This window comes from Sinohyriopsis cumingii, chromosome 16 (genome assembly GCF_028554795.1).
Source record: "Sinohyriopsis cumingii isolate HCF-2022 chromosome 16, ASM2855479v2, whole genome shotgun sequence".
Lineage (NCBI taxonomy): Eukaryota > Metazoa > Mollusca > Bivalvia > Unionida > Unionidae > Sinohyriopsis > Sinohyriopsis cumingii.
The window spans coordinates 5930229-5952491 of NC_142976.1; the positions used below are offsets into that span (position 1 = coordinate 5930229).

At 34.8% G+C, this 22263-nt stretch overlaps 1 protein-coding gene across 4 annotated transcripts in view; it reads left to right on the top strand.

The window, feature by feature from the left end:
• The window catches only part of LOC149779869 (uncharacterized), a 135020-nt gene that overhangs the window by 48820 nt on the left and 63937 nt on the right, over nucleotides 1-22263 (top strand). For all 4 annotated transcript variants that reach the window (XR_016414949.1, XM_089936541.1, XM_089936543.1 and 1 more), the window contains exons 6-11: nucleotides 1373-1410; nucleotides 1780-1885; nucleotides 2786-2941; nucleotides 9225-9351; nucleotides 11868-11984; nucleotides 14733-14784. Coding sequence is in view for 3 of the 4 variants with exons in the window: in XM_089936541.1 (XP_089792667.1) it covers nucleotides 1373-1410; nucleotides 1780-1885; nucleotides 2786-2941; nucleotides 9225-9351; nucleotides 11868-11984; nucleotides 14733-14784 (596 nt within the window). In the remaining variant the exon portion in view is untranslated. The remainder of the gene's footprint in view (nucleotides 1-1372; nucleotides 1411-1779; nucleotides 1886-2785; nucleotides 2942-9224; nucleotides 9352-11867; nucleotides 11985-14732; nucleotides 14785-22263) is intronic.

Here is a 22263-nt window from a genome sequence, read left to right on the forward strand (position 1 = left end):
GATACATATATGTGTGTGTGTGTGTGTGTGAACTCACAACCACATATGGTAGATTGCCGACTACCAAAATCCTTCCAAGACTGCGTTGAGTGTTTTCAGTGGAACTAAAAAAAACGTGTGGCAGCGGGAACATATATAGGTGTGAATGCATACAGTCTCTAATTTTCCTGAAAATCCATTGGATTACCACTTTCAAGAGTTCATCGACTGGAATTACTTGGGATATAAATCTAGAGTTCGGAAATGTCAGTAAACACGTCATTTACATCTTGATCCAAATTTTGGCGACACAAGTTCATTTTAACAAAAAGGAAGGAACAGTCGCAAAGTCTTATAAGAAATAAGGTTATCACATAATTGTAACTGTTTCTATTTGTTCATGATCATTCTCTTTATCCACATGAAGTTATTATTATCATTATTATTATTGCTATGATTATTATTATTATTATTATTATTCGAGAAATGTTTTTAATGTAAGACCATTCAGATCTTCAGTTTACATAGTAGAAATTTTATCTAGGATGTAGAATTAGAACCAAAACTTAAAATGCCACATATGTAACTTGACCTCTTGACCTAATAAGCAACGTCACACCAATCAATATGGTGTTGATAGCTTACTGCCAGACCTGTATTACGTCACACCAATCAATATGGTGTTGATAGCTTACTGCCAGACCTGTATTACGTCACACCAATCAATATGGTGTTGATAACTTACTGCCAGACCTGTATTTCCTTATTCATGAACACTATATCCATTTGTAGACATGTAATTACTTCTTGTTATTTCGTTATTTTCTTCATTTAGAATGTTTCCATATTCTCTACATTTTTCAACATTTATTATATACAGAACAGGTCCAAAGTTCATCTTGTATACCCCATTTTAACACTTTGTGGGAAAACATGAAAACTAAATGTTTTACTTACGGCATGTGCGGTGACGAAACAAGTAACTTTAGAAAGCAAATTTATAATCACCCATATGGGGCAATTACAGCCAATCTCCCAAAGTTCTGAGCTAACCAAACTCATCGAAATAAAAATATAACATAAACTAAATAAAACTAAATAAAGACAGTGCACCATATCTGAGCACAATTCTGAGCTGATTCATCTATGATTGACTGGGGAAACCTTTAAAGTTAAGTATAAGAAAATGAAGAAATGTATACTTATGACACATTTACCTTTTTAATTTAAAATGTTTCGAATTCATAGCAATATAACATTCATTTGCATTCTTTTTTTTAAAAAGAACCAACAATTTGCTGTTGTCCCACATTAGTGCACAAATATTTTAATTTTCTAGTAGAAAAAGAGGAATAATTTAGAATTTTATAATTTAAAAGATTCTTCTTTGCAGGATGAAACTTCTGGATAATAGTAATCGAGCAGTGCAAGGTCAGTATATTCCGCTTGTCTATACTAATTACATGTAATATTTATTTTTTTCTTCTAAAAATTAAATATTGCGAGTGAAATTAACAAAATTGGAATTTAAAAATCTTTACACTTCAAAGACAGAAACGTTTACCAGTACTCATTTCTCACTATTCACTTGCAGAAATAATTGTCAAAAGTAATGTAGAAAACCCTGAAAATGATATGTTATTTTCAATAGATTATTTACTCTTTAACATTACAACGTACACGTGGCGACATCTAAAAGTACATACCTACCTGTACATCTTAGCATGACTTTACACTGTAGTTACATGGAAATGTGTCCGAATAGTATGCAATGCAACATTCCTTCTTGTCATTTTTCAGGTATTTCTCAAAATGGCTCAATATGTACTGGGTCCAATATCATTATTCTGCAGGAAACCTTTGATTTTATCCTTGCAACAGTTGCTACACATTATATTGCACGCAGGTAGGTATCTCTCTAAAAGCAATCACATTTCATGTCTTTTCTTACCCACCTTTTTATTTTCTCTCCAATGTACTCGTACATGGGATTTGTATGTGTGGTCATTAATGTAGCAAATTACACTTTTAAAAATTTTGTACGGTCAGTCAGTATATCAAATACCTCAAGCAAACTTTTATATCGTCATTAAGTTACAAAGCCCAATAAATAGAATATAAATATTGATCTGAAAACAATATCTCTAAATCACACAGTAAGAATTACCTTGTAACCTGTGGATGCATGCATAGCAATCTGAATAATTTTAACTCTTGAATGAATATTTATTGTCAGATGAAGAAATGCCTTCTTCTTTTAAGTTTTCTACATATATCAAAATAACATTTCCATTCGAGTTCTATCTTCAAATATTGTTGATAAGCAATATATCCTGGTGATACTGTTTATTAACTCAAACAGGTAGATAAAACACACTTATTATTCACCATGATTGAAGACTGCCCCTATTGTTTATTTATGAAAAAAGATATGGCAAACACATGAATTAAATTATTCAGTGAGTTTTATTTTGAATGTGTACAAATGTACTATTATATTAATGATGAAAGATATTTATTTCATTGGACGAAACAGTGAAATAATGGAGTGAATAAATGTTGAATGGTATTCGGGTGCCTTGGATACATAGTGACAGTTTGTGAAGTTATGCTGGTATTTCCGCGCTATATGTTGAATAAATATGATATGTGTATATTTTATCAAAGTAACACAGTAGTCATGTGATAAAACATTGTTATCATGGCAGTGATAAAGCGTATGAACTTCACTAACGTGTCTTTGATCATTATAATATAATCTTTACCATCTTCATCTGAGAAAAGCTAGTTATACGTGATATTTCAGTATGGGCGCCCATGAGGATGGAAGGGAGAACAACTGCTCAGCGGACAACCATTTCATTATGTCAACACCAAATATGGCCATAACTGGTGAAACCAAAAGTAATCCCTGGAGATTTTCTGAGTGTTCCACAAGGGAAATAAAGAACTTTATATCTTCGTAAGTGAGTTTCGCTCTATTTCTGCCAGTCTGTCATTTGCATAAACACAACATTTCCTGGGCAGAGAGTCACACATTTAAATAGTATGCAGAGATTAACGAACTTTATGCCAGCATTTCCATATGACAAAAGTTTTCAGTGGCTAATCTACGATTTTGGATGCAAACTATTACATACGGTTGCCTTCACCAGAGATTTTTACTTCAAGCTAGCTATCATCCTGATTCAACGTGGCCTGGGCAGGAAATGATCCTGTGACATTTGGATTGCAAATCCGATGCTCTGCCTATGGGGCTACCATGGCTTTATAGAGACTGGACTCTTTGTTTAAGAGGAAACTAATATTTGCAGCTACAGTCTTCATTGTTTGTTGTTCATCAGTCTAGTTTCTGGCAAGTCTTATAAGAAAGTTTTCTCTGTCTCTCCTGTTCTCTGATATTTTATAGATTATAAATTGTCCTCTCCCAGCTATAGATACCTAAGTTAGAGTGGCCTTGAAATCTACGTGATCCATCTACTTTCCTTTCTTTTATCATATCACGATGATTGCATTTTCATGCTCTAAACAACTTAATGCTGTGACCTTTTAAAATTTATTGTTGTTTTTCTTATTAAAGAAACAACGTTTATCTGAGCTTTTTTTGCAAGCGTTCCCTCTGTAAGATGCCAGTCTTTCTCACATCCTCTTCTCTGTCAGTATAAAAAATTCTGATTAGTAATGTACATTATCAAAGGCAGAATTTAGATTTTTCTCAACTCAGGTAGGGAGAGTTGATTTTAAGAAAGGGTGATTTGTTTTTCTGAAGCTGCCAGTATTTGCTGTTTTATCGGTGAAACATTGAATATTTGGATCGGAGTAGTTGGAGGAGAAAGTGACTGAATTAGCCAAAAGTCCTATAAATTTGCCACTGGTTATGGATGTAATATCTCCAAGGATTTTGAGCTGTGCAAACTATCTCTGTCACATCCTCGCATTTGATAAGAATCTTGAAGAACCACAATTGGATAAATCTCCGACATGTAATTTTCGAATGATTTAAAAAGTGTCCCACAACTTACGACTCGGAAAAAACGATGTGTCCCAGAACATACAGTGCACAAAAAAATTACTTTTAAAATTAATTTATGGTGTGCCAACAAATACGGTGTCCCAACATATGCGGTAAATATGGTAATTCTCTGCCGTTTGGTTGCCCTTGATATTTTTTTACGGTAATTAGATTTCAAGAGTTAAAAAATGATATATTACACTGTACATTTGACAGATGGTTTAACAGAAGAATCTAGTCAATTATTATTACAAATCCACAGTGGGTATGTCTGTACATAAAACATTGCAGTGTGTGTCTGAGGATTACATACAGTAAGCTAAGGCAAATTAATTTAGTATATTTTCTTCTTGTTGTTATTCATTAGATAGTTCAGACATGAGGCGAAGCACATAAAGAGATTGTTTCAGAATTTCCTAGTACAGACAAGGGGTTTGTTGGTAAATCTATTATTTGAAAAATTGATGTTAATTAGGTCCTTGTGGTGGTCCCTATATTGTTCACTGTTTGTAAAGCCATTCTTCACATTTTTCTGAAAGCGCGGGAATATTATCTGTCCTTATGTACGTACGTGAGCAGGACTGGCTTAACCGCTAGGCAAATTCGGAGGCAGTCTTTGGCTCCAAGGTTTGGTGGGGTGCCAAAACTGAAGTACACTATCAGTTATTCATTTAGTATCATTAAATATGTAAACTAAATATATTAATAAAATTAATAATTTGTCAAATCGAACATCTATTAACAGTTTATAATAAGCAATACCAGGGAGTGGGCGGAACACAAGATGGATGGTTTGCCAAGGGTGCCAAATACCCTTGCACCGGCCCTGCACGTGAGTTATGTTTTTAAAATCCTCCTATACTGCTACAGCTAGATACACAAAACTTGGGTCAGTCATAGTCCTATATGGGTGAATTGTACCAACATATTTGACCGCACCAGTGGCCTAGCTAGCTGTGGTTATGCGGGAGGTCGCAGGTTTGAACCCAGGTTGAGTTGTACCAAAGACTTACAAAAATTGTATGAAGAGGTTAGTATTAGACTGGTCAGCCTGGTTGTTGTTGTTGTTATAGGGTTTAACACCATTTTTCAGCACAAGATAGGTTATACATTGCGGTCAGTATAAATGGTGGAGGAAGAACCCAGGAAAACCCCAGAAAGAACCACCGACTCTTGAGAAGCTACTGGCAAACTTTTTCAAGTACCCACATTGGCTGAGTCTAAGACTCGAACCCACACAGATAGAAGTGAGATGGCAGTGATCCGTAATGGTGAGTGCCTTCGGCCACTCGGGGGCCCCCTGGTTGGCCTGGTGTCAGGATAATGTGACTGGATGGGACATCCTGCTACATGTCTGCAGCATGATGCCCCAGTGCTAGAATTCACTATAAAGTGCCACACAACAAACATTGTAGCTATGGGACTGAAAAATTGTTACAGCTATGTTTAAAATTCAAATCTCTCTCTCTCTCTCTCTCACACACACACACACACACACAAGCCAACATTTTTTGAAATTTTTATCTCATCACTTAGTGTTGGCTTGGCATATTAGGGCGATATTATGTACATTGCAAATAACTCTTGAGGTTTCACATAAAAAAAACTGGTAATTGACATGCATCACTCACGAACCAAGTGTCAACCCATATTGGACTGGGTCGTTCCCCTGGATCATTCACCACACCCCAAGGACTTGACCACCGGGTTATAGAAACCATCAAGATGCCCTCTTTGAACCATACATTACATATACTGGGCATGCAATATCAAATTATACTTGTAAACATGAGAACCTCGGGGCCTTTGGTACCTGGCAGAAAACATGAAATCTGTTGAGAGCCCCACTTCATTAACAACATTATTCACTTAATAGGCATGCAAACTTAAAATGCTGTTGCTCCGGTCTTTCCCCACACAGGGTTAGGGCCCTGAGTTATAGCTCAAAAATAATCATGATCCTCACTCTGTAGCCATGTATATTTTTACTGCACATGAAAAGGCAAATGCTCACATCTAACTTGATTTACATCTAAGGCAGTCCTCACCCTCTGGGACCTGTCCAAGAGTCCTTGCCGACCGAGACCTGTCTAAGAGGCCAAAACTTCTGGGTGGAAATGAAAATGGGAATCACCAGAATATATGCTTTACAAACATTGAATTTCCAATGTATTTATTTATTTATTTATCATATTTAATTAGGTAATATATTTGGCAACAGCTTATTCTTCAGCTGAAGAGATTTACAAGCAAGAAAAATTCAGATACCAATTAAGACTAAATACAACAAATGTTTGAATCTAAGTAATGTAAACAATGTGTGTGTCTTACTACAAGAATATAAATTATTAATTAGATTTTCAACCAAACGCAGGAACACAACACTAAAGTCTCACAATTGCATTTATGAAAAGCAAGTAACAAAAACATATAGACACACACACTTACAAAGTACTCTTCTTTTTGAGAGCGGCAACAAACAAGACAAAAGAATATTTGAATATGGTGAAGCAAAAGAAAGAATTATAAACAAAGAAACAAACTGCATAACAAAATTATATTCATTTACAAAGACGATTTGTGTTTGGAACTTGAATTGGTTTTATTTTAGGGCTTTATTGGAAATATCATGTAGCACTTTTGTTGTGCTCTCTGTGTTTTATTTCCATTGATTATTTGCATGCACTTTTCATGAGTGACCTTAATTTGACTACACTCCTGTGTTCTTTAATGTGTATATGCCCTTCTTGTCCACTGCAGCATGTATTTTGGCATATCACCTCATAAACTATACATTGTAATTGATTCAAACTAATAACATTAACTTGATTACATTTTTGCAACTGCAAATAGGTACTGATAGTTAATTAAGTGCACTAGAATAAGTAATTAATATTTGTTTTCTTTTGTTTTCAAAACTTCACCAGAAATGGTGGCCTAAGTCATTAGATCATCTGCCTGAAATGCGTGAGGTCACGGGTTCGAACCAAGACCAACTTATTAAAAAGGCAATAGCAGCTGCCTCACCTGGCCCTCAGCATTAAGTAATTGATGTAAGGATTGATTATCCTGGTGTGAAGATAGTGTGACTGGGTGGGACAGTATGCTACAAGCCTGCGGCCTGATATCCAAGTGCTAGACATCACTATAAACTGCCGCGCTGCAGACACCGTAGTTATGTGACTGAAATTTTTTTAAAGCTATGTTAAAAATCCAAATCACAATCACACACCAAAAAGTGTAAAGTTCAAATGATTCACATTTAGCTTCGATCTAACCTGTTTTGATTATAAGTTGAATAGTGATAACCTGTAGATGATAAGAACTATTGATCACAACAGCAATTAATAAAGAACAACAAGCCCTTTGCTGAGACAGTATTCATATATTTATTAAGCAGAAATGTTAATTAACATGTGTAGTGAATTAGACTTTCTAAAATAATAATCTTAATATATTAATCAGTATGTAGACAAGGAATGCCTTGGAGACATTAGTGTATTGGATTGACTGTAAACCGTTACGGCTCTCGCAACTCTATCATGCATCACTTGGTATTTTTTAACAGCCAGTTCCACACTGGCACACTCCTTGAAGAAAAGCAGCTGTTTGCTTCACGCATTTGTTCATGAAACATTTTGTGAATTTCCACATGGTTGAATGACTGCATTGAAATAGTGACTGAAGTCCGCAATGTCATCCTTCGACTGTGTTAGTGGTATGTGCAATTCTGTCTGCAGCAGCATTTCCTTGATTACATGAAGTTGTCGCCTCACCACTGTATCTTTTAACTAGCATAATAGTTTGTCCATGCATTCAATGGCATTGATTCCAAAAGTAAATCAAAGGTCTCAGCAATGTCATTCACAGGCACATGCGCTAAAACAAAACATTTTATCGCACGATGCATCATTGTATTTATTTCATGCTCCACTTTTAGCTCAGTTTCGTTGACTAAGCTTAGCAGATAATTCTTAGTCTCAGATGAAATTATCAACTGGTTACTTTCGCATTCTTGAACTCCTCCCTGAAAGCCTGTGTGTAAATTTGATAGTGCATATGCAGGGCATGTAATATTGTTAAAAGCATATTTTCTATAACCCAGTGATCACATCCCTGCGGTGTATGGAATGTTACAGGTGAATGACCCAGCCCAGTATGAGTTGATACTTGGTTTGTGGGTCACACGTGCCAATTATCAATCTTTTGAAGCATAACCTCAAGAGCTATTTGCAATGTTTATAACATCATACCAGTCCGATCATCCAACACTCGGTAATGAGATAAAAACTCCAGAAATGTTGACACAATTTACACCCATGGGACTATGATTGACCAACATTTGTGTGTCTAGCTGTAGCAGTATAGGAGGAGTTGAAAACCCATTGCTGATGTACTTAAACAAGGACGGACAATATCATAATATTCAAAAAAAATTCTTTTCTGTACTAGGAAAATCTGAAACAGTCTCTTTCTCCACTTTGCCTTAAAATATTTCTGAACTAGTTATCAAATAGCAACTAGAAGCCCAGCTTTTATAAAGCTGCAGTAGCTCCATTGTCAGAACATCAGATTCGTAATCCAGGAGTCACGGTTTAGATACCCATTCATGTCGGCGGCCTCGGTGTGTCCTTAAAAAGTCATATAGCTCCCATTTCCTTGACATGATGTAGCAAATGTGTTCGAAGTGCCATTATTACCAATCCAATAAATTTACATCAATTGTAAAGACCAAATTATAACTAATTATATTGGTCTCTAAGTGTATTTTAGTCATTCATTACATATACAAAATTAGATATTTCCTAAACCTTTTTGTTACACAAAATATAGAATGTATACAGTTTGTTTATGATTTTTCTTGCATATTGAAACATACTGACTTTTTGTTTTTCTTTATTAGCTCGGGGGCATAATAACATTGTCAACTATTTCTTTCAGGCAAGAAGTGTTTCTTCTGAATGATATACTTGTCAATGGGTATTAGCGTTGGACACAGGGTACCAATAAGGAGACAAAATATAAAAAAGGCAATTTTAAACAGGTGTTTTCCAATTTATGATCCATTTACTAGATTCCGTGACACTAAGCTCTCACATTATCATGAAATTGTTTCTGATTATTTTCAACAAACTTTAATATGGGTTATGCAATTCTTTTATGTATGGATGATACATGAAATTAAAATATCTATAATATTATAATAATATAATTAAACCTAATTGAATTTCAGCCTGTCCAATGCTTGCTTCACCAGACTGACAAATTTAACCAACGTCCCACTCGATTCCTCTGGCACAAGTTTGACCGTCGACCAGCAATGTAAAATCATTAAGGGAGCACTGTCATATATGTGTAGGGTAAGGATTTACTTTGTTTCCTTCTTTCTTTTCTATAATCTTGTTGTATAATGATTGCTATGTATATTTAATCTGTATTTATGTTTGTTGGGTTTTTTAAATGGTTTTATGTTATGTATACCTGTATTTTGTAATTGACCTTTGTCAAAAATCAAGTTAATGGTGTTCTGACCAGTGACATTTATTTTGTAAACAACATAATATATATCCAATATTTTTCTGTGATTACAGATTAGATATTCAGATCATTATCATTTGAAGTAAACATGTTTACTTCAAGCTGAATTTAGGATATCAGTTTTTCACATGCAAATTCCTAAACATGTTGACAACTAAAACTAATTTAGAGTGGAATCTGACCTACATCTTGGCTCTATTATTGTCTAGTAGCTTTTATATCAATGTTGTTTACTTGAAAAATTATTCATTCTTGCCTTATTATCTCAAAGTGTATCAGTCTTATTCTTATTTTCAGTTTTTAATTTTGGTTTATTTATTTGCTCAAATTATTATTCACTGGAATTACAAAGTGCTTAATAATAATATTCTTCAGCTAAAACATACATTTGGAATTATATTGAATTCCAACAAGGACATTTTGGATTATATTATTGTGATACATCAAAATACTGTTAACACATCACTACATTCAGGACCATTGCACAATAGTATGTTCGAGTCTGTGGGCACATCAACACATTCAGTATTGTAACTTATTAGGAACACCACTGGAATTCAACTTATTAACTTCATATATTCAGACTTGTGATATAATTCCAAGGACAATTTGGGATTAAATTCACAATACTGTTAATACAAAATTAAAAAATTCACTTTGTATTGTAGGGAAAAAAATGATTTGTTGAATTTTACAAAATTTGTTGGTTTTCTGTTATTTATTTGAAAACCATAGAGTCAGAGAATGATATATCAGTATTTATACAACCTCCATCTCAATCGTGTATTATGTATATTTTATATTGTGTGTTTAACTTTTGTCCATGATTGTAGATTATAAGGGTCATTTGTAAGCAACATATTATGGACCTAACTTTCGTCAATGATTGTAGATTATACTTTAAGATAATGATCATTTGTAAACATCATTGTTTACTTTGATTTGAATTCAGGACCTTGGTTTTTCCCTAGGAAATTATATTGTTTACCTGATTATGTGCAGGCTGTTTGCTAAACTTTACATAAACGGATCTGCCATCGTTTACAAATTTGATGTAATTTTCCATTGGAAATGATTTAGTTCAAGGGCATTATGTTGTGTCATAAATCAGATGACAGTCTATATATATAATGAAGACCAAGTGCTCATCGATGTTTTGTAATAGAACATTACATTGTAACTATTGTGAATCGATTCATCAGTGTGATACATCAAGACCTATGGTACATCAGAACATTCAAGACATGAAAATTAATTCAGCGCACCCTACACTTTTGGATAAAAATTTCAGATGATTTGGGATTTAACTGACAATACTGTAAGATCCTCACAAATTTTAATTTTATTACTTAGAGAATTAAATTATTTGTTAAATTTTACTAAATTAGTTTGTTTTGCTTTTTCTGTTTCTAATAGTTTAAGACTACAACATTGCAACAAATGTCTCTTTGACAAGCTTTTCTGTTTGGAAATGCTTCAGAGATTTATTCTGTATCCTGCTGTGACATTATTAACCATTATGGTATTTTGTGTTCTTTTTAATAAAACTATGGTTCAGTTGGAATCCTGGCCTTTTCTGTGTTGTTTTTCAAACTTTGAGTGTATGTGGTTTGGATTTTTAATGTAGCTTTAACAATTGTTTAGTCATATCACTACGACATCTGCAGTGTGACAGTTTATTGTGATTTCTAGCACTGGGGCATCATGCTGCAGACATGTAGCATGATGTCCCACTCAGTCTCATGATCCTGAAACCAGGCTGACCAGTCCAAACACTAACCTCTTAATACTGAGCGCCTAGCGAGGCACTGTTGGTACCATTTTTGTAAGTCTTTGGTATGACTTGGCCAGGGTTGAAACCCATGACCTCCTGCTTCCGAGGTGGATGCTCTAACTACTAGGTCACCAGAGCAGTTTCAAGCTTTGAATCAACAAAGCTAAACTTATTGGTTTTTTTAAAAAAACAATCTTAAATCTATGTGAAAATAGCAACATGCAATATTTCTGCAAGGTTTGCAAAGACTTTTTTATGACATAAACCACACTGTGATCAGTAATGTCTTAAAGTTATTATTTAAACAATGATAATCATAGAGTCTTTGACCTTTTACACTGCAATTAGCGTTGATAAAATAACAGAATGACTGAGTCGAGAGCAGTAGAATGCCCCTTGAATTACGGAGGGTAAAAGTTTTCATTGCAGTATTTTGTCAACGCTGTTCATTCAAAATGCATTTTCTAGAAAAAGGTTTGCCGATATTAACTTTATTACTTAGTCAGCATCAGTGACTTTATAAAGGTGGCATGGGTTTTCCTTTTTTCTCTTTGTTCATTCCAGGTTCCTCTGGGTGGAAAGTACGAGGAGATGTGTACTGGGATGTATTGCTATAATGCGATTAATAGCATGTGCGAGCTCGTTGTTCCAAGGGAAGGCACATTATGTGGAAATGGAAAGGTTGAGATTTGTAATAAGTTCTGCCCCTTAATCTAAAAAATTAAAGTCACAGTCGAAAATGTTTGCCATTGAGCTTTATGTTCAATAACTTGAAGGATCACATAATGGTGTAGAAAATTTATTTATAGATAGGTTATTTGTATCTCTTCAAGTAGAAATTGTTAGCAGTGACATTAAAAACTGGAACACACTGGCAGGACACTTGAGCGAAATTGTGGCTAATTTTAATGAATTTAGAGCTTGAAATTTGTAAATGCACATGTGCATTCCACTAACCTTTTAAACAATATGTTTGTCTCTCACTGAGATTCAGGTTCATCTCCATATTAGATTTGTCTGTCTGTAACTAAACGAGATAAACCAGTGATTTTTTTCACAATTTCCAGCACAGAAAGATGAATAAAATAGCAACTAACATTATTGCTGAGTAGTAAGAATGTATATTATAACTTGATATGTGACAAAGATATGAACATTATTCTAGTAAAAGTGAAGTGAGCATGTTAGGCTTGGAGTGAGCATACAATGCTTCAAGTGAGCATGCTACAGTTGGGGTGAGTATGCTATTCTTGGTGTGAGTATGCTATATGCTAAATTGAGCATACTAAGCTTTGAGTGAGCATGCTAGGCTTGGAGTGTGCATGATATGCTTAGTGTGAGAAAGCTAGGCATGGAGTGAGAATGATGTGAATGCTATGCTTGGTTTGAGCTTGCTTGGCTTGGTGTGAGCATACTAGGTTTGGAGTGAGCATGCTATGCTTGGTGTGAACATGTTATGCTTGGAATAAGTCTACTAGGCTTGGTGTTACAAGGCTTGAAATAAGCATGCTATGCTTGGACTCAGAAGGCTATGCTTGGTGTGAGAATGGTAGGTTTGAGGTGAGCATGCTAGTCTTGGCGTGAGCATGATGTGCTTGTTGTGCATGATATGCTTTATGAGAGTAATGCTCTGCTTTGAGTGAGCATGCTAGGCTATACTTTAGCATGATAGGCTTTAAGTGAGCAAACTAGGATTTGAGCAAAGATGCACGGTTTGTGTGACCATGATAGGCTTGGTGTGAGAATGCTTGGCTTGTTATGAGCATGCTTTTCTTGGTGTGAGAATGCTAGACTTGGAGTGAGCATCCATAATGTTGGTGTGAGGATTCTGGGCTTGGGATTAGCATGCCTAGCTTGGACTGAGCATGCTATGCTTGGTGTGAGGATTCTAGGCTTGGGATGAGCATGCCTGGCTTGGTCTGATCATGCTATGCTTGGTGTGACGATGCTATACCTGATCTGAGCATGCTAGGCTTGGAATAAATATGCTATATTTAGAGTGAGAATGATATGTTTCATGTCAGTATATAATGCTTGGAATGAGCATGTTTGGATTAGTTTGAGCAATATAGGCTTGGTGTTAGCTTCTGATGTTTAGGCTGAGCATGCTAGGCTTGGAGTGAGGATACTAGTTTTTGGTGTTAGCATACTAGGCTTTCTGTAAGCATGTTATGCTTGGTGTGAGCTTCCTATGCTTAAAGTGAGCATGCTTTGCCTGGAGTGAGCATGGTAGGTTTGGTATGAGCATGCTATGCTTGGTGTGACTAATTCTTGGCTTGGAATGAGCATGCTAGGTTTGTATTTAACATGCTTGACTTGAAGTGACCTAGTTAGGCTTTGTGTGAGCAAGATAGGATTGAAGTTAACATACTAGGCTTGGTGTTAGCATGGTAGGCTCAGTATGACCATGTTATGCATAGTGTGAACATGCTATTCTTCATGTGAGCATTGTTTGGCTTGGAGTGAGCATGCTTGGTTTGGGGTTAGCATTCTGGGCCCAGAGTGAGTATGTTATGCTTGGTGTGAGCATAATAGGCTTGAGGTAAAGACGCTAGGTTTGGACAGACCATGCTAGGCTTGGTGTGAGCATACTTTACTTGGAGTGAGCATACTAGGCTTGGTGTGAGCTTGCTAGGCTTGGAGTGAGCATGCATGGTTTGGTGTGAGCATGATGACCTCTATTTAGACACAGTAATATCGATATATAAAGTTTGATTGGTTTTGAGTAGTGCAATATGGAACATGAAATCATTAAAGTTATGTAGTATAGATGCAATCAGAGTAAAGCACATTGACCAGGGAAACACCTAAAATAGCAAAACAGGGCAATCCGATGGCAAGATTTGGAAATAAGGAAATCCCTTAACACAACAAAGTTCAACAAAGCCCTATTAAACAAATAAATCTCTATATGTTCAACATTCTGTTGTTTTCTATGCAAATTTTCATTAAATCGTTTAATGGTGGATTGTTTATTTTAGATATTTGGGTATTGTATAGTGTGATGAGTTCTGGAACACTAGGAGGCAAGTCTTTGTTAACTTAGTGGTCATGAAATAAAGTAGGAATAACTCTGCCAAGCTGTGTACAAGTTGAAAATTAAGAGCAACATCTGGTAGCGTGTTCCTGAGATCTTGCAATTTATACTTTATAGAACCATTCAACCATTTTACTTCCAGTGCAGGAGTATTTTGTTTTTAATATGTTTTTCTTTTGGAGGAAAAAGAAGAATGATGCTATATCCATTGCAGGGACAAATGTATCTTTTTATGCAATGATCAGAAAGACAAACTTATCAAGAAAGCATCTAACTTGTAATTTAGTGAAACATATCTTCTTCATATAGGCTGTTACAATTTACAAATCTTAATTACTAATACATAGCTTCAGTCTTTAAGTTTCATATATTTTTCTTAAACTCTTTTTCAGTGGTGTATCAATGGAGTGTGTACATCGTCATTTATGGCCCCGTCAGCCATTTGTAAGTAATATGCAATAAACTTTCAAATTATGAGGTTAAATATCCAAACCACACAGTCTTCTTGCATTATAAAGCCCATCTGACGTATACCGCTGTCTTTCTTCTGCTACGGGTATGATCATAAATTTTATTAAGTGGTTAAATTTTGTTTTATAGTAGCTGCTTAATTTATTTCATTTCATATTTAAACTCCTGGTAAACAGACCAATTATAATGTGATTTCACATTGTTAGACACCCTGCTTTTGTGCACAGACTTGTTTGAGCATACCTCATTACAAGATGTTTCTAATTACAATGCGAGGTATTTATTTGGCTCCAATGATCAGTGCCATAGTGGGATCACACTGTACTGTATTCATCCACAATACCATTTATAATGGGGTTATAAACAGAACTCAAAATATATATTTTGATCAAGGAAAAGAAGATCAAAATAAACAGAAGATACCTGTTACATTTATTAGGTTTATTATGTTGACTTTCAGCAAGCGCTTGGTAGATAATGTGAGAAACATTATGGTGACACGCTTAATTTAATTTCGTTAGGGTTTGCTAAATAAGCACGCATACTAAGAAATACTATGATGTTTCTTTAAACCTGGCTCAGAGAGTCTCTTTATTAACTGGTGTCCTTTGTGAACTGACCACATTTTATGTCCCAAACAAGGCCATTTCAATACCAACTGAACCTCTTAACATTTGCCACCAATATAAAATGAGGCAGTTTTTGTTCTACTAAACAAGTTATCAAACATATCTTTGCTTTAATAGAAATCACTGAATTGTAATACATCTGTACTCTTATTTTCACAAAAATGGAAAGAGGTACAAAGTCTGCTGTCATCATTGAGAATCGCATCATGTTCATCTGTCTTGCATTCAGATCGACAAATGAAACAATAGACTAAAAGGTCCTCATCTGAAAGACTGATTAGTAAATGGCCTCACATACATCAACCATTTTATTTCTCCACACTTACACATTAGTCCTCAAATGTCACTTAGATTTGCATCTCAGAGGTGTTGGAAGGGAAGGAATTCCCTGCCATGCCACCAGTCACTAAGAGTAGGATGAACCCCCCAGATGCAACCTGAAGATATTAAAATTTTAACTGTTGCCAACAGTAATGAAACTCGGTTCATTTGTCTTGAAATCAGGCACACATGCCACTAGATTACAAGGATCAGACCAGATAGACTTGTAAACATTTATTACAACACTCCTCCCCCACAGACTCCACCCATCAACACTCCTTCCCATAGACTCCTCCCCAGAGACATTCGTTCTAGAGTATCACCAAGATTCCCCTCTCATAATGGTCGAAATGCATCCTTTCCCACAGTGGCAGCTGCTGGTAGTATAACTGTTGGGAGCACTTGCCTTAGTAATTTACTTTGTCAGTCCATTTGACATTAGAACTGATAAACTAGCCGTTTCATTGAAGAAACTAGATTTGGTTAATACATATATTTACAATGAATGAAATACAACATAAAATGAGAGCTGTCCTAATTGCTGATGGTTCTTTTAACTATGAAAAGTACATATACAAATTAAGAGAGGGAATACTGCAAATGATGACAGCGAAGAAATTATTGATGGCAAGTACTTAAAAAATAACTCAAAAATTCTTGTCACTTTGAGCATACAAAGTAGGTAATTAACTACAGCTTTAAATTGTTAGGATTCGGAACCGAGAGCTCTCTACAGACTTCTACTGGAACAAATATAGTCAAAGTGTGTGTGTGTTTCTTACAATGTTAATGGATCGCTCCAGTAGCCTAGTGGTTAGATCATCTGCCTCGGATGCAGGAGGTCATGGGTTCAATCCCCGGCCGAGTCATACCAAAGACTTACAAGAATGGTACTAACAGCTGCCTTGCTTGGTGCTTAGCCCCAGTGCTAGACATCACTATAAACTGCCACACTGTAGACATTGTAGCGATATGACTGAAAAATTGTTAAAGCTACATTAAAAATCCAAAACACACACACACACACTATGTTAATGGCATTTACAAACAATTACAAAGAGTTTCCATAATTCAGATTAGACATTAGCATAAAAGAAAAAGATGGAAAGGAAATCAGTTTTTCACCGCATGACTATAACGAATGAAGTTTACATTAATTATATGTGAAGGATATTTCTAAGACATATTTACTTTGGAGAGATTGGCTAATACTATCTGCATCACATTTTCTACCGTGCATTTTATTCCAAAACAACAACTTTAATGGAACCTTGATTCAGATACAGGCATTATTGTTGAATTGCTCTTCATATTACAGCATTTCTATTGACACATGAAATAAAATTTCTGTTATTTAAAACTGATGAAAAGAATATAATATTACCTTACTTTGCTGATTAATACTCTATAACATAAGCAAATTATCAATTAGTGTTAGTTCCTTAAAACATGGACAGTGGACAACAGTGTTAAAGGACCACAGACTTAGTAAATCATTTTATCATGTCCAAGTAATAAAACTTCTGTGGGCAGTAAATTTATTATTATTTTATGTGTTGAGAACATTTATGATAAACGTACACTTTGGAATCGAAAAAGAAAGGAGTTTTGTATAACACTTGGTGTTGGATACAGAAAGCTGCTTATTCATATAAAAGTGCTCATAAAGAATACAAAATATCAGCAATATGGAATGAAGTAATAAAGAATCCAAAATATCGGCAATATGAAATGAAGTAATAAAGAATCCAAAATATCGGCAATATGAAATGAAGTAATAAAGAAGCCAAATATCGGCAATATGGAATGAAGTAATAAAGAAGCCAAATATCAGCAATATGGAATGAAGTAATAAAGAAGCCAAAATATCATAAAAGGGAATGAAGTGCTCATAAAGAATCCAAAATATTAGAAATATGGAATAAAGTGTTCATTAAGTATCCAAAAGATCGAAAAATCGGAATGAAGTGCTGATGAAGAATCCAAAATATCAGAAATATAGAATGAAGCACTCATCAAGAGGCCAGAATATCGAAAATATGGAATGAAGTACTCATCAAGAATAAAAAATATCTGAAATATAGAATGATGTACTCATAGGGAATTAAAAATTATGGATATATGGAACAAAGTGCTTTTAAAGATAACAAAAATATCAGAAATATGGAACAAAGTCAACATAAAGAATCCAAAATATCAAAACTATGGAATGAAGTGCTCATAAAGAGACCTAAATATCGGAAATACAAAATAAAGTGCTCGTGAAGAAGCCAAAATATCCATCATTTGGAAAATGAAGTGCTCATAAAGAGGTAAAAATAATGGATTTACGGAATCAGGTGCGCATAGAAGTGTTGTCATCATAAGCCTATAAAAAGGTTAATAACAAATATATGAAGGATATTTAGTGCCAACAAGGATGAAGCATGCACAGAAAAATGACACTAGAATGACCGTAAAATAAATGAATAAACATTTTTCAACATAAACAAAACAGCAAGCAGATAGAGACACCTGGAGATGACTTCAGCTGTAAGAGTTAAAGAGAAACTCAAATGGCAGATGCAGATGGCACCTCTAGACCACAGAGGTTCGTTACAAAGAAAATTAGAAGTCTAGCCTGTTATAATGTTACAGTTTTTAAAAATCCATCCCAATGATTCATCGACGGATACTCCTAATTTTGTAACAGACTCCTGTGCTCTAGACCACCTGGTGAACTCGACAAAGGTGAGTGTACATGACTAAGATGTGTCAGCTCTATGAAGAATTAGTCGAGATGGGATTGTTAATAACTTAATCTGTTTGTGCATCACGCTTGCCAAGTATGAATACAAACTTCGGCATAACAAACTAACTTGCTGCAAGAGAAAATATGAGATTGTTAATTATCCATTAGTGAATTCAGCAAGGTATCCCAAAGAATATAAAATTGGGATGAGAAACTAGGCCTCATGGTAAACTGGCAGTTGTTGGAAGGAAAAAACTCTACAAAGCAGAACACATGGTTAACAACAGCAATGTGGCACCCTTGTTTTACATCAGCAATCAGATTGAAAACAAGATTCAACATGTAGTAATGGCCATGGTGTATCTGACTGATGGACATAGCAGTACTAATGCACAATCATGTTGAACCCTAAAATGAACAACAAACAAAACAAGAGAAAACAACAAAGTATATTAATCTGGCTAGAGAATGTAGAAAGTTCTGGAAAATAGAGATATAGATTGTACTGATCATAGTGGGTAGAGGAGGTGCAGTTTTACAGTTATACCGAATTACCTCAGTATACTTTTCCTGTGGTACGTGGCATAGAAGTTTTTCACTGTACCTGTACGTCATTAGTTTTCATAAGAAAGGAATGCACAGAAATTCTCCTCTAATCTTGTAATGAATTTAATGATATTAACATGTATTCATTTTTCATGACAAAATCCAATTTTTCCAAAATTTTGGATTATACAACCAAAAAAATGGTTATTATTTATTATTTACTATCATATTTAAAATATGTTGCGCCATCTCCTTGTGTAAGACTGCGAATCATCAGATTTCTAAGTCCACTAACTATTCTGATAAAACCTAGTGTATGTAATATTTTTTAATAGCTTGTTAGATTTTAGTTATTATTTGTTTGATTATAGTAAACTGGTGTTTGGAAGATATTTTTTAGACCATGTAATTAGCCAATTTTGAGAAGCAGATGTACAGTATTCATGAGACAGTATGACAGTATGGATTAGTTTCCTAAAATGGACTTTCCCTGGATATATTTAGGTAATTTGAGATAGAAATAATTCTTTATACACCATTCCCTCGATTATGCCCTGAAAACTTGCGAACCCACTTATTACGTGGGGTCAGGTGTGGATCCCATTCTTTAAACCAGAAAATACCCCCAAAATTGATCCCTATTTGTTGAACTTGAAGAAAATCATGATCAAAATTGATGTATCGCTGGTTTTATTGTCGAAAACTGTAGATAGGACCTGGAAATTTTATTCAGTACTATCAAATATCAAACTTAAAAATATGTCATACATTTTTTAAATTTTCTTTCAAAACAACATTCCTAGTAAAGTCACTATTTTTTTTTATCAATTGAAATTTGTGTTCAGTTCTATCTTTTAGTTCCTTTTAAGTGTAAGCATCATAAATGCAATGTGTCCTCTTGTAATTAAACGTAAAATGCGCCAATCTACCGTAACATCTATGTCAGCGAGCGTTTCTCTGAGAACTAATTAAGTGCCAGCCATGTTTTGATAACTGACTTCCAGAAGTATTTGTTGTACTGAATTAAAAGCTGGCCTCCTTTTTACTATCATGTTAATTATGTCTTTTGAATCAAATAAAGGAGGTGGAATAAAAGAAAATCTTACAAACTTAAAATCTAGCAGGCCCATTTGTATGTTGAGTGAACTCACTTCATTTGATCAATCAAACATTTATAAACGTTATTGTGTATGTAACATAAACTACCTTAAATTAACTGACTCTTTCATAACTGTGATCCAAGATAACAAAGCAGCCAAGCAAAATGAATACTTCATAAAATAAAGTGTTTGATTTCACTGATATAGACCATTGTGGGCAAACAAGTTTCAGAGAATTTTTGAAATGGCACTTTGAGATATCCTCAGGGATGATAAGAAGTATCATTATTAGTTCCAATTAATTAATTCACAACAATATTGTACTAATTGAGCAATAAAAATATTGAGTTTCAATGCAGACAATTAATTGTCTCACAAAATAAATGTCACGTGTTTTTGAAAAAAGGAATCTTGTTTGGTGGTGTAAGAACACTTAGTCTAGTTCCCTGCTATGTGGACTCTCGATTTGGCAGAATAATATTAACGACCACTCCAGAAACCAGACTGATCAAGACAACAAAAAGCAGTGATGTAATACACAGATTTGTATGCATACACGTGATGGTTGTTGAAACCAGTTGGAATAACAGGGGTTGGTTGGAACGATCTTTCATATGTTGGACATTTTGAAAATAAATGTTATTTAAACAGAATAATGAACAACTTCATTAGAAAAAGTGCGTTATTAAAAATTATTATCAACCTGATTGTAAAATGAGTATTCAGTCAATAAACAATCCAATTCCCTAATGCCAGTTTTCTTAATGTGAAAGTGACTTTTTTCAACCTTTGGAGGATCCTTGGTAACTCGTGCCTAGCTTATAGTGCAGTGTATGTTTGCGGACCCCGTAGTACACGAGTTATTGAGGGAGAGGTGTATTGGGTGTTTGGGTTGTGTTTTGTGTTGCTAGGTGCAGAGTACTCATGTTCGGAGTGGAAAGGCTTACTATAAAGAGTCATAGAAATATGCATCAAGAAAAATTAATCAAGTCTTAAATAATAGTTTCTTGCTGTGTGATCATTAGTTTATCAGAGGAAATTATTTATAGTATTTGCATGTTATAGAACCATTAAGTCAACAATGACTGTTATCTGTGGTCCTTGGAAAAAGGATAAACTTGAACTTCATACCATACTCATGCAGAAGTTGTTTTATTCACTCAGTAGTGAGACCATTAGCATATAACAATATTTTCTTGATTGTTGAGGAGGTCTTTTATGTGTACTAGCGCTCTCTGATAAATATCTTTCCAGGGTATTGGCAGCCCACCCAATTTTTCACTCATATCACTACGATGTCTGCAGTGTGGCAGTTTATAGTGATGTCTAGCACTGGGGCATCATGCCACAGACATTAACATCATATCCCACCCAGTCACATTATCCCGACACCAGGCCGACCAGTCATAACACTAACCTTTTAATGCTGAGCATCTAGCGAAGCAAATGTTTACATGAAGTTTTTAAAGTCTTTCATATGACTCAGACGGTGTTCAAACCCGTGACCTCTTGCCACTAGGCCACCGGAGGAGTCCATAAGTTATAGTTTCAGATGACAACTCATACACTAATTAACATACATATATCAAATTTGTCTATAATATTATTGTCTATAATATTAGGTGTGCTTACCATTTCATTTTCAGGGGAGGGTTGCTATTTTTTTTGAGCTGAGATACTTTAATTTCTATAATCTCAAAAATGAATATTTTTTTCAATAATATAATGAATATAATTTAGTTTTTTTCTATAAATTTTAGCAAGATATTTGCACAGCTATTGACACACAGATTTTTTAAAATGTAAGTGTTAGCCTCCTCCCCCAGAACATTAAATTGTTGGTTTCCGGACACCATGGTATGTATCATGATATGCTCAGAAATGCCGTAGAATATCACATTAAAGGTCCGTGTTACCCAACTCTAGCATTGGAAGCACTGTGAGAACTACATCAGAAACTAAGAGCCTGTCTGAGAAGGCTGAAAATAGGACTGAAAACAGGTCTACTACAGGAATTAGTATTGCTCCTCAGAACAATAGATTTGCCACCCAACGATTTGAGATCTGCTGTCAAAAACTTCAAGAAGACAATAGCCTTCTTGTGTGTTATGACGCTGTGACATAA